Below are 13,184 nucleotides of genomic sequence, written 5' to 3' on the forward strand. Positions count from 1 at the left end.
CATTTATACAATGCGAAAAGGTCAGACCCCACGAGTGGGCGTTTCATTACAAACGCAAAGAAGCTGCGAAAGTCGGTATCTTTGAATTTGAACGAAAAGAATGTGTGTTGAAGGGGAAGCGCCCTATGCCAATACTCGCGCAGGCGATACTTTGTGAGCCGTTGAGGGGCGAAACTCCAAAGCCTCTTGCACACACCTTCTTCTGTGCAGACTTTGAGCGCCTCCGTTTGAGCCGTTGGCATGTGAGATACAAGGGAAATTCTTATTTGTATGACAGACAGGGCCACGTTCCCTATGTCACTTGGCGGACACTTGGATGAGCCACGCAGTTTATTTTACTTTAGAATATTGAAATTTTGTATGTATGTCAGAAAAACCAAAACTTCCGCCTCGCGTACCTCCGCGACGGTTTATCCCGCTGCACTGGAATCGGTTTCACTCGACGGTTTGTGAAATGCCTATTCCGTAAAAATATGAAGGTTATGTACGTTAGGGGTGCGCGTTTTTCTTGGAGTGCATTCAAAGCTGCACGGTATGCCAAATTTTGTGTCGTTTTACACCCATTGTCTAGAAAATGTCAATTCTGTTTTTAATTGTTTATGACACACGAATAGCTCCATACTTCTCTTTTACGTTGCCAAAGAGATGCTTTTTTTCTTTTTCGTCAATGACATGCGATGATTTTTTCCCAGAGATGCTGTTCTTGAGTGTGACCCTTCCAGGCACAACTCAACCCATTTCAGTGCATGCGTCGAAGCATTTAATGCAGCTGTACTGTGGGCTACGAGACTTGCCATTTAGACTTCATGTCCACTCTGCAGTTTTCACACGGAGTATTTTAGGAACATGGTGGGAAATTACAATCCGCGTGAACCCAAACCACCGTGAAGTTCACGTGCCGGTGTGCCACGGTTAAGTCTCGAATTGGCAGATAACCAAGGTAAAATGTAGCAAAACTGAGCACACCGTACACATCTAAGAGGAACGTGCATCCGCAATATAAACATCCTTTACACCATACAAAAGAGCCTTTCACTGCCTATCGGATGATACCGGTCCCATCGTTGAGAGACGAATCGTTATAGAGGTACGTGGAAGGGAAGCCTTGGGCTGACGTACCTGCCAAGTTTACAATTCTTCACAAATCTGACCACGTGTCGTGACAAGGTGTTTGTGGAGTGACTCAGAAGGTGCAGCCTTGTCTCTCATACAAATAACTATTTCCATTATACCTCCCGGGTTAATGGTCGAAGAGGCACACATACTCCGCACCGAAGAAGAAGAAAAAAAAAAAGCACGCTCAGGAGGATTCAGTCTCCCCTCCTCCGCCTAACAAACTATCCACTAACACGAGCAAGGCAATGGGGAGCTTCCTATATTGTCCGAGGTCGCCTCCAACGTACATAGTTTTTGTGTGAATTCAAAGATACTTCGGTGCCTCGTTTGATTTAAAATGAGACTGCCCATACGCGACACATATGTACAGAGTAACCTAAAAAGAAGCGGCTGTTCAGTAAAAAACGGTAACGGTAAAAGTAACGGTAACGGTAAAAAGTAACGGTAAAAAAGAGTAACGGCTGTTCTAGTGTAGGTTTAACCTGAGTAGAACTGGGCCACGAGCATTTGTTCACCTGGCATGTTTTTTTTGTTGCTGTTTTTTAATTACACGTTATAATTCCATCTGCAGCTTTTGGGAACAGAATACATCGCACGTATTCGGCCTCCAGGCAACTGCCAAGGCGTACCAGTTGTAAAACAGATTCACACTTTATCACGAGGGCAAGTCTTCTGGCAGCAAGCTGTAGTATCCACACAGTGTTAAAATGCGTCACACACAACACAGCGGCTTTTCCGACGTCATCAATTTTACTACGCTCGCGGGTACTGATACTGCGACGATGCGTCAAACTCTACAAATATGCACACTTTCAACACGCTCAAATGTCCCAAAAGATGCAGCTGTTTCTCTCAACAACAAAGCGAAACAAACACCCAAAGTTACTTTGCATAAAGAATGGGAAGATTAGAATGTTGCCTCACGGAGATGTCTGTTAACAGCATTTCAGTAATACAAATCACACAGAGGAGTTTGAAATGGCAGGTATATCCCTGCACTGCAATATTTACCAGGAGAAGAAATCAACATTGCAGAGAATGCAACAAATTATGTCCCCGTTAGGCTCACGTTACGCTTGTGTTATTTTCATGGGAAAGTGTCAAAGAAACATTACAAAGAGTGCACACATGACCTACATTCTATGCCTAGGTTGAACATGGATACAATCTCTTGCAATATACAAACTTTCCGTGGAGCAGTCATTAAGGTGTGTTTTGGTTCTCAACGAGGTATTGCCGCTTCAACACTGAGAACCACATTCGCGAGCAACGTCAGAAACAAAATTATGGGGGTCAAAAAAATAAATGGAGAGAGCAGACCCGCATGAATGCAGACCACTTGATTCCTGAATGACAAGTTCAATGCGGATCATGTTTCTGTCTCTATTTTCTTCAAAAACACTTCGGTTGCTTACCAGTCGCGGTCAAAAACAGAGGCACGTGAATGGAGAATGAACACACCAGCACATGGCACACATCTGGGCCTCCGTAACGCGAGAACATCGCAATGCGACAAGGTTAGTTTGTGAAAATAAAAACAGCGTGCTCCTTGTGACAGAGAACATTTTCGAGATTATTCAAATGCGGAGTTGTCAGCAGACGACACTCTCTCTTCTTCGCGCGTCTACCGAGTAACACCTCGAATGGCGCGCTCTGTCTGTTTAGGGAAAAGAAAGAAAGAAAGCCCTGTCAAGACCGCATCATCGAGGAGTATAAATCGATCGACCAGCTCCCTCCTCGTTTTAAAAGGCGACCGACCCTGAAGGGTAAACGAAAAAAAAAAAAAACGAGTCGAGCACCGACCCGCAACAAAGCACTCGTACCGAATAAAAAGCGACGGAAACGGGATTTCTCCGACGAAATTATTCGAAACGGTACCGACTGTGTATCATGCTGGAATGCTCAATTCATTCATCACTCCCCTGAGAGCATTTTCATTATTTTAGGGCTATTGCACATTATGACCAATGCAATATCGACACACGGCAAAAATCAGAAGCAGTTGGCTTACAAATCCACGCTTTTTGTCTTGGCTGTCGTTTGACACAGCACTGTTGGCATCTCCATCTTTATCGCTGTTATCTGGCTCGGGTGACGAAGCCCCATTTCCTTTCTTGTCCACCAGCTTTTCATCCTTGTCATGATTGTCGGTGGTGTTCTCAGTAGCGTCAGGACTACTCGCTCCTTCGAGATCGGTAACGCCATTGTCCATCTCATGGTCTGTCTCTTTGTTGTGGAGGTCCTCTCCCGCAGCAGGCGCTTCAACATGCTCACCGTCAACTTTGCGTCGTTTGGCTTCCATTCTACTAGAAGAGGAATTAACGGTAACCTTGTAACAGTATGACAGATGCCGACGCAATCAAAACATTGGACACGTTAGGTATTCGTACCCTAAACTACAATGTAAATACCGCCAAAGCAATATGGTTTCCGAGAGAGAGATGGCACTGAGATGGCAGCGTCAGCTGCGCCCTCTGGCCGGTGCGCGCCGCCGCTGTTGTGCCGGCCTGCTTGTCGGCGGTTCTCCCAATTCACAATAGGCATCGTCGCCCAGGTCACCCATGAAAACGGTATCAAGTGAAGAAGTACAGTAAGGCATGCAGCTCAGAGTGGCTCACAGCGATTTTAGGGTAGCACGGTGCCGTCAACAAATACGTGCACGTGCATACATACACGCATGTAGGGTGTCTCTTCTTTTTTCAAAAAAATTCTTTACAGAATTTTAATTAAAAAAGCCATGGGAGCAGCATCGATGTCGTTTTTCCAATTGAGTTATACGGCCAGGAGGGCATCCTCTCGAAGGAAGTGTGCAACTGCAAGATGACCAATTACATAAAATTTATTAATTAACTTGTAAGTGTGTGTGCGGGGGGGGGGGGGTATTTTGGGCAAAAGCGAGACAGCAGAGAGAGGCTATCCTAACTGCGGGTAATTTCACGTTTGGCAAATCCTGAAAGATGCGAAAATATCCATCCCCGAATTTTGATATGCAAATGAGCCGAAACCGAAACTGCGGCGACCAGGAACGTCAGAGGGTCACGTGATTTGGAGCGATGGAGATGATTGGAGTAGATGCCGCTCACCTGGCCAGATAAACGGCGAGCTCTTTCCACCACTTCCTTCTTTGAGGATGATGCGCTCCTCAGGCGCGCTTTTTCGGTTTCGGCTCGCTTGCATACCGAAATTCAGCACGCGCGCACTTTTCTTGATTTTTAAAAGATAGACTGGGTTTCAACGAGGGTTGTCTCAAGTTTTGTTATCGCGCTTTTGCCGGAAATTCCCCAATGGACCTTTTTCACATACGCGTCGTATCCTAGCGACGCTCCAACGAACCATGCTCGGCGCGCGTCGAAACAGATTCATGTGGATAGCACAAAGTACCAAAACCGGTCCGGAGTGGGGCCGACTAGAGTCACTGTACCGGGGGAAGAGTACCGCAACCGCTCCGCGTCGTCTGCTCCGGCAGCCATATTGCTTCCAAGCCGCCGCGGATCGCGTGTTGGGATAGCTGTAGTCAGTGTTTCATCGCGTTGATTTCGCGGCTGTGCACCAAGGGTCCCCCGGGTACAGTGACTCTAGGGCCGACTAGAGTCACTGAGGCTGATACTCTTCCCCCGGTACAGTGACTCTATCTGTCGTCCCCATAGTACGCCATCTAGTGAAGACGGAGACAATCCTCTCCGGCGCCTCAAGGTCATACGCATGCGCATAGGCCATTGTGAAAAAGGTCCATGAGGTTAGTTAGTGAGATTCGGGGTCATCTTTTAGTTACATACCCTTATCCAGAGGATGTCCGCCTGGCCGTAGCACTCAACTGCAGAAACGGCATCTATGCCGCTCTCGTAGCGTTTTATAAAAATTCTGTAAAGGCTGAAGAACACACTGTATAACATAAACAACAAGTATTAGCCGGGGCAGGCTACACCTTCTTCCTGGGCCGTTTGATTTCATTAACACGCATGTTACGAACATTAAGTATCCAACCATTACGCACGGCCGATGACCGTAGCGTTGTGAAGGACCTTGGTCGAAATCATGCGCAGTTCTACCCTGCGACACGCGCAGCATGTACCCGCAAAAGTTATTATTGTCAATGAACGCTGACGAACACATCCATACCGTACCAGTGTGACGGTCTGTATCTTTTGGTAAAATTGGTTTCAGAAACTTTTTCCGATTTTCTAACATCAAAGGGACAGCGCGCCCTTTTAGTTTCAAGAGTTCGCTAGAGCTCGTGTTCCCCTACAGTTGAAAGCCATAAAACTTTATTTGACGTGTGCGCAGTGTCTTTTCGAGGGAAGGGTGACATCTGCTCCCTCTTCAACAGTGTTTTTTCTCCTAGAGGCGGCGTTTTTTGTGGAAGGGGGCATCACTGCACGTAGACGGGAGTTAGTGTTCTCGGAATGCAGAATCCAGGGCACACGTGTTTTTCGTTTCGCGTACGTGACTGGCCCGGGCTGTGGCATGGCGCAGGAAGGTTACACAAACCATGAGTGACGTCGAGAAGGGGAGAGAGCGAGACCACTCGCCTAAACAGTCAGTCGTAGTTTGCGTCGACGGTTGGAAACAGCGAGGAGTCATCGATATGTGATCCAGAGCGGGTGCCCGGAAGGATGCAGGGAGGGAGATGGACGACAGCGGCGCCTTGATACCTGGAACACACCTTCGACCTGAGGGTTCGTCCCCGTAGTCTCCTTCCTTCCTGACGTCCGGGCAACCGAAGTTACGACCTAGAGGCCCAGCTGGCGGTGACTGACCGGAAAGAGGAGCACCCGACGACGATGTGGTGAGCGAAGAGACGGATCGACGAGGGCGGTAGCCGAGCTGCTGAGGCCGAGCCTCGAAGTGGAACAGTACGCCTACCGCCAAGTCGCCGTCTTCGCTATTGTTCGACACGGCCGTGGACCAAGACTGGAGACCAGAGCGGATGAAGATCGACGGAAGCAGCAACCGAAAGCCACAGCATGGAAAGCCGGCCGCGTAGGTCACTGCCGATGTCGTCCTCAGAGCTCGTCTGCCACGCCATCGTCCATGGCCTGGTGAAGATGTGGTGTCGTCGGGGTGCGCAAAGTCAGGGTCAGTCACTCTTGCCGCTTGTTGTGTCTGCCCCGTTTGTACCTGATTCACGTGTTCATTGCCTGCGCGTTTTGTATAACAGTTCGTTTAAAGTATATATCATGCTCATGCGTTGTTGCCGTTTGGTTGTGTGTGGTTGTTACTTCCTTCTTGCCTCTGCGGGTGCCCACATTGAGTGTATTCTTGGTGAATTTTGTGCTCCGTCCCCTTCGGCTACGAGGGACGTCACACCAGTGTTGCACCCGTTACCGAAATATGGTATCGCGATAGCGATAATCGTTACCTGAGTAAAAGTATCGAAATACCGATATAGATACTTTTCTCTTCTTTTTTTTTAGAGTAACGTGGTACCGCTACCGCTTAAAAAATGTAACGCGATACTTTGCCCGATATTCTTGTTGGAAATACGAAGGTGATGCAGCATAGAAATATCCCTTACGTGAACACCGTAATTGTAGTTATAATAGCAAATTGAGAGAAGTCACCTTCGCAGTAAAAAGACAGCATAATTATTATGTAGCTCGGACACTTTGCTTCACTGTTATCAATAGCTGGTTCTCAAAGTTTTATTCTGCCATCCTAGCAGGCCATGGTCTCTCCGGCAGCCGCCAGAGGCAAATATGACAATTACGTTAGTGTCAGACCTACATGAATACCGTGGAGTCCAATTACCAGAGGAATCTGTCTGAAGTTAACGATGTATATGTGAGCGTGAGTCAGTGTGGCACGGAAGCAGTGGAATTCAGAGCGCACCGTCAAGATCTTGACCTCTGTTCGTTGACCTCAACTCTTTTGTTGAGCCCGATGTGGTTATCTCCTCCAGGTTCGAAGAAAAGTCAGAATGCGTTGATATAACACAAGCTTTTAGAAGTAGCTGTCCCTCGTCGAGCTCGTGCGCGAGAAAACGAGACGGTTCGCTGGCGACCGGTGGTCTTTCGGCAGGAAGGAGACGGTCCTGATACTGCTCAGGGGACGTTTGGACTTGGCGTGGTGGTTATTTGGGCAGGTAATAAACTTCTGTCTGTCATGCCCTTTCTCCGATTCACGTTTTTCTTCTTTCGGGTCACTGGCGTCGACTTGGGGATCCGATAGGTGGGAGGTTTTTCCAACAAAATAGACCTCTACCCGAGAAACGTCATCACGACGTTGGTAGACAGACAGAAACCGAAACAAATCGGTAGGGGAGGGCTGGGTTCCACGAATGGGCACTTGTTCGCTGCCTCCTATTGAAAGAAAAGTGGGACCGAAGGTCGCAGTCTTTCAGGGACGCGACCTCGCTAGGCGTTGGTTTCAATTATAGTTGAACAGCACTGAGCAAGCTACTAGCATTGAACTATTAGCATTGAACCGGGAGCACTGAATCCCCCAAGAAGCATTGAAACGGGCTACGCCCAAACGACTCTTGGGGAGGGTTTCACGTTACAGGTTGGTTACACGCTAGCCGTTGGTTTCAATGATAGTTGAAGAGCATTGAGCAAGCTCTTAGCATTGAACCGGGGGCACTGGATCGCGCAAGAAGCATTGAAACGGGCCACGCCCAAACGACTCTTGGGGAGGGTGACACTTTACAGGTTGGTTACACGCTAGGCGTTGGTTTCAATGATAGTTGAATAGCATTGAGCAAGCTCTTAGCATTGAACCGGGAGCACTGAATCCCCCAAGGAGCATTGAAGAGGTCAACACCCAAACGGCTTCTGGGGAGGTTGACACGTTACAGGTTGGTTACACGCTAGCCGATGGTTTCAATGATAGTTGAATAGCATTGAGCACGCTCATGGCATTGAACCGGGAGCACTGACTCCCGCAAAGAGCATTGAAACGGGCCACGCGCAGACAGCTCCTTGAGAGGTAGACACGTTACACGTTGGTTACACGCTGTGCAGTTAAATGGCCGTTGGTTTCAATGACAGTTGAATAGCATTGAGCACGCTCATGGCATTGAACCGGGAGCACTGACTCCCGCAAAGAGCATTGAAACGGGCCACGCGCAAACAGCTCCTTGAGAGGTTGACACGTTACACATTGGTTGCATGCTGGGTAGTTAAATCGCCGTTGGTTTTAATCATAGTTGAATAGCACTGAACAAGCTCGTGGCATTGAACTGGGAGCATTGAATCCCGCAAAGAGCATTGAAACGGGTCACGCGCAAGCAGCTCCTTGAGAGGTTGACACTTTACACGTTGGTTACACGCTGGTTAGTTAAATGGCCGTTGGTTTCAATGATAGTTGAATAGCATTGAGCAAGCTCTTAGCATTGAACCGAGAGCACTGAATCCCCCAAAGGAGCATTGAAGAGGTCAACACCCAAACAGCTCCTGGGGAGGTTGACACGTTACAGGTTGGTTACACGCTAGCCGTTGGTTTCAATGATAGTTGAATGGCATTGAACCGGGAGCACTGACTCCCGCAAAGAGCATTAAAACGGGCCACGCGCAAACAAATCCTTGAGGGGTAGACACGTTACGCGTTGGTTACTCGTTGGGCAGTTAAATGACCGTTGGTTTCAATGATAGTTGAATAGCATTGAGCACGCTCATGGCATTGAACTGGGAGCATTGAATCCCGTAAGGAGCTTTGAAGAGGGCTATGCGCAAACAGCTCCTTGAGAGGTTGACACGTTACACGTTGGTTACATGCTGGGTAGTCAAATCGCCGTTGGTTTTAATCATAGTTGAACAGCACTGAACAAGCTCATGGCATTGAACTGGGAGCATTGAATCCCGCAAAGAGCATTGAAACGGGCCACGCGCAAACAGCTCCTTGAGAGGTAGACACGTTACACGTTGGTTACACGCTGGGTAGTTAAATGGCCGTTTGTTTCAATGATAGTTGAATAGCATTGAGCACGCTCATGGCATTGAACCGGGAGCACTGACTCCCGCAAAGAGCATTGAAACGGGCCACGCGCAAACAGCTCCTTGAGAGGTAGACACGTTACACGTTGGTTACACGCTGGGTAGTTAAATGGCCGTTGGTTTCAATGATAGTTGAATAGCATTGAGCACGCTCATGGCATTGAACCGGGAGCATTGAATCCCGCAAAGAGCATTGAAACGGGCCACGCGCAAACAGCTCCTTGAGAGGTAGACACGTTACACGTTGGTTACACGCTGGGCAGTTAAATGGCCGTTGGTTCCAATGATAGTTTAATAGCATTGAGCACGCTCATGGCATTGAACCGGGAGCATTGAATCCCACAAGGAGCTTTGAAGAGGGCTAAGCGCAAACAGCTCCTTGAGAGGTTGACACGTTACACGATGGTTACACGCTGTGTAGTTAAATGGCCGTTGGTTTCAATGATAGTTGAATAGCATTGAGCGCGCTCATGGCATTGAACAGGGAGCATTGAATCCCGCAAGGAGCGTTGTTAGTGTTATGTCATATGTGTTATAGTCATGTTACTGAAATCTTCTTGTCACTTTACATCCCTCAAAATACTTTGGCACTACGTGACGCGAAGGCTAGAGAAAATTAAATTTTATTTTTGAGAACTGTGACGTCACGTTAGGCTCCGACGATGCGTCCGGCTCTCATCTGGCAAATGTTGTTGCCCTTCGCGTATTCTGCGGGGGGGGGGGGGGGGGCTGACTTTTGGCAATCCGTTATCGGAGCCCCACGTGACGTATCATCCGACCGCTCCGACCTCCGAGAAAACACAAAGGAGGGAAAACACATCTCAACCACTTTCCCCTCTTTCGATCAACGTCACGTGACTTGTCCACCACGTGACCCTCATCTGACGCTGGCGTTGTTGCTAGGAAATGAGTGCCCTCTCCAGAACATGACATCATCGCAAATTGTGGGCTTATGATTACGTCACCCGCTCCTCGCGTCATCGAAACTTGTGGAGTCTCAGCAGATCTCCAAAAATTGATAGAAATGCACAGCGTTCGTCAATAGGATTGAAATTTCGAGTATAGAATCATTGAGGCACCTTCTCTTCGTGGACTAAATAAAATAAAAGCTGTTTTCCGACTCCGAAGTGGCACTTTAAGATGACGTTTGGTGCAGAATAGAAAGCATCCGAGGTGTTTTCCACTTAGTCCTAGAGAAGAATTAGCTATACTGCCCTGACTGGTTTCCTTTCATGAAGCTTTGCTGCGAAAGATATGAAAGATATCAAGAACGTATGATCCTCAAAAACGTACTTTGCGCGTGTTTTCTGAAGTTGTCTCGGACTGTTTTACCCACAGTTTCGTCCCTCAGGGTGTGTCGGGCTCAGCAGGGGGGGGGGGGGGGGGGGGTGATGTCACAACATAAATGCCAATCCCATGTATTTTTATGGTTTTTGGCGAAATATTGTATCGTAAGACTTTAGGGGTGTCTCCGTAATTTTGGGGGTGCTCGCGGGTTGGGGGGTCGGGATAAATCACTGTCCCCTACGTTACATCGCCATTCTTTGTCAGGACAAAGCAGACATGTACCACACTAGAAGAACGACCTGGTGGAATCATACGCATACCCGGTTTATTCATCGGTGTCTCATTAGCTGTCTTCGATTGATCATTGAGAACTACTGCAGAAAGTACCCGCATTCTATTCAGCGATAAGGTGAAGCCTACGCTCTCAGAAAAAAGGGGTGGAGCAGTTACACCCTTTAGGAGGTAATATTTGTCGCATATGTTGTGCCTAAAAGGTTGCAAAGTTCTACACTCTTGAAAATGAACTTCACCACATAGCACGCCAACCGGAGGAGGAGCATATTTTGTGCCGTGCATAATGAGCACAAAATAGGCTCCTCCTCCCGTTTTCAACAAATCTAGGGCGAGAACGTTGTCATTCGGGGTGATGGTTGGCTAGGTGCGTGCTATGTGGTGAAGTTCATTTTTAAGAGTGTACCTGCTACCTCACTTTCTGCCACGAATGATACCGCTTCTGATTCGCTGAGCGGGGAGGGCGTACGCCTTTTTGTAGCAATTTGGATATATGATAATTGCTTTTACCACCCTTTTACACCCTTTATCAGGCACTATGTTGATCTAGGTGGTAACTATAGAATTTACCACCTTTTCACACCCTTTTTTCTTAGGGTGTATGCACTCGACCATTCGATTTAGAGCCACTAAATAAGCAAAGCTTATTTAGTAAGCTTAGAGGGTAAGCTACTAAGCTACTAGAGAGTACACTCTTAAAAATGAACTTCACCGCATAGCACGCTCCTAGCCAACCATTATCTCGAATGATATCGTTATCTGCCCTGATTTGTTGAAAACAGGGGGCGTACGCCTTTTCTGTGACAATTATGAACAGCATAAGTGTCACAGAAATGGCGTACGCCCTCCGTTTTCAACAAATCAGGGCAGATAACGATATCATTCGAGATAATGGTTGGCTAGGAGCGTGCTATGCGGTGAAGTTCATTTTTAAGAGTGTAGCTTAGAGGGTAAACGAAGCTTATATAGTGAAGCTTAGCGAAGCTTAGTGAAGCGAAGCTTATTTAGTGGCTTATTCATCATTAGAAGCTTTAGAATCTTATTTATCATTTAAATAAGGAAAGCTTATTTAGTGACTGTAATTCGAGTGGCAAAAATGCAGCCCGAGTTCACTTACATGCTGTACCTCCTCCAGCGTGGAGCAGACGACGTACATTGTCTTCTTTCTTTTTTTTTTTTTATGTCGTGTGTGCCTGCGGTGTCCTGTCGCTTGCGATCAGTTTTGCGAATCGGGGCCAGTTTCTCTGGTCAATGGCCCAGTCAAGCCGTTTGGCCTTTTTTTGCCTCGATTTGACCACACTTTGAGAGTGTTATAAAGTCTATCTCATCTAAAAATTGGCAGTAGTTAACTACTTGCAGTTATCTAGTGCACACAGAGCGGATCTACGATTTTCCCGAGGGGGGAAGGGGTCCGCTGTGAACAAGTGCCACGTGCATGCTGGGATTGGTACACTGAACCCTATGTTCAAGTCCGGAATTGAGGAGGGGGGTTCGGACCCCTGGACCCCCCCCCCCCCCATTAGATCCGCGCCTGAGTGCGCAGTAGTTAAAATCGAGTTAGAAACTGCTCGCAGAACTGGTCGTAGCAACCACTATAGCTAAACTATTTTTTTGTAGTTAACTATAATAAAATAAGTATTTAAAGAGATTGAAACCTTTATTTTACTGAAAAACAAGCTTTCGGACGGAGTCCGTCCTTCATCAGGTACGATACATTGAACACTTGGTAGAGATATTTATACTAATGTACATCAGAGAAAGGGGACAAAGGAGGTGGTGAGGAGGAAATACAAATTCTTATTAGAGAGGACTGAGGGCGCGAAAAAGAAAATACAAAAGAAAGCGATGTACAGTAGGAGCGTTACCGGAGACAAAAACCGTTGAGAGATCTCAGGTGAGCGAACACGATAAAGAATACCGCTGGAAGAAATATTACGCTGCTGAGGTTTGAGAAAAGATAAACAATGGCAGCATTCGTGTTTAGCCTGCATTCTAATAACGTACAGAAGCTGAGAAAAGGCTATCGGTTATTAGGAGTTTTGCAAAAGTGGTACATTCTTAAAATGGGTTAAAAGAAAGGGGGGGGGGGTGAAGAAAAAGTAATAAGCAAAGAAAAATAAAATCTGGAGAAATTGTGACATGTCTGTTGAGAACACAAGGTATATGTACCACAGTTTAAAGACAGAGGGCCCTGGAGTTGGTCAAAAAAGGGGGGATGCATTATACAGTCGACCCCCGTTTATCCGGACTTCATTTATCCGGATCCTGCGGTATCCGGACAAAAGGCACGGGAACGGATTTTCCTCCATGTATTTTGTTCTCGTTTATCCGGACTTCAGCTTCCGGACTCGGACAAGAATTCCAGGGAACGAAAGTCGAAAATTCTTGTAATTCAGCTTCAGATATCCGGACTACCGTGAGTAAGAGGCTGACTACGCTGACCCCGCTTCGTCACCCTTTTCTCTGTGTTGGGGTTATTCCCGTCACACGTCAGGGACCTACATTCCTCCGTAGGGGAGACAACCGTGCACGATGACCCTCTTTTCTATTTGTGTGCGT

General features: G+C 47.3%; 1 protein-coding gene across 3 annotated transcripts in view; it reads right to left on the reverse strand.

Annotated features, from left to right (window-relative positions):
• LOC135369658 (protein RCC2 homolog) overlaps nt 1–3,749 on the reverse strand; it is a 37,782-nt gene extending 34,033 nt beyond the window's left edge. The window contains exons 1-2 of one of the 3 annotated variants that reach the window (XM_064603149.1): nt 3,507–3,749; nt 3,128–3,419 (exon numbers count right to left, since the gene is read on the reverse strand). In XM_064603149.1, coding sequence (XP_064459219.1) covers nt 3,128–3,418 — 291 coding nt within the window. In that variant the 5' untranslated portion in view covers nt 3,419; nt 3,507–3,749. Of the gene's footprint in view, nt 1–3,127; nt 3,423–3,506 lie in introns of all 3 variants that reach the window. The other 2 variants (XM_064603148.1, XM_064603150.1) reach the window with 2 other exon arrangements.
• Nucleotides 3,750–13,184: the final 9,435 nt, after the last annotated feature.

Source organism: Ornithodoros turicata, chromosome 10 (genome assembly GCF_037126465.1).
Source record: "Ornithodoros turicata isolate Travis chromosome 10, ASM3712646v1, whole genome shotgun sequence".
Classification (NCBI taxonomy): Eukaryota; Metazoa; Arthropoda; class Arachnida; order Ixodida; family Argasidae; genus Ornithodoros; species Ornithodoros turicata.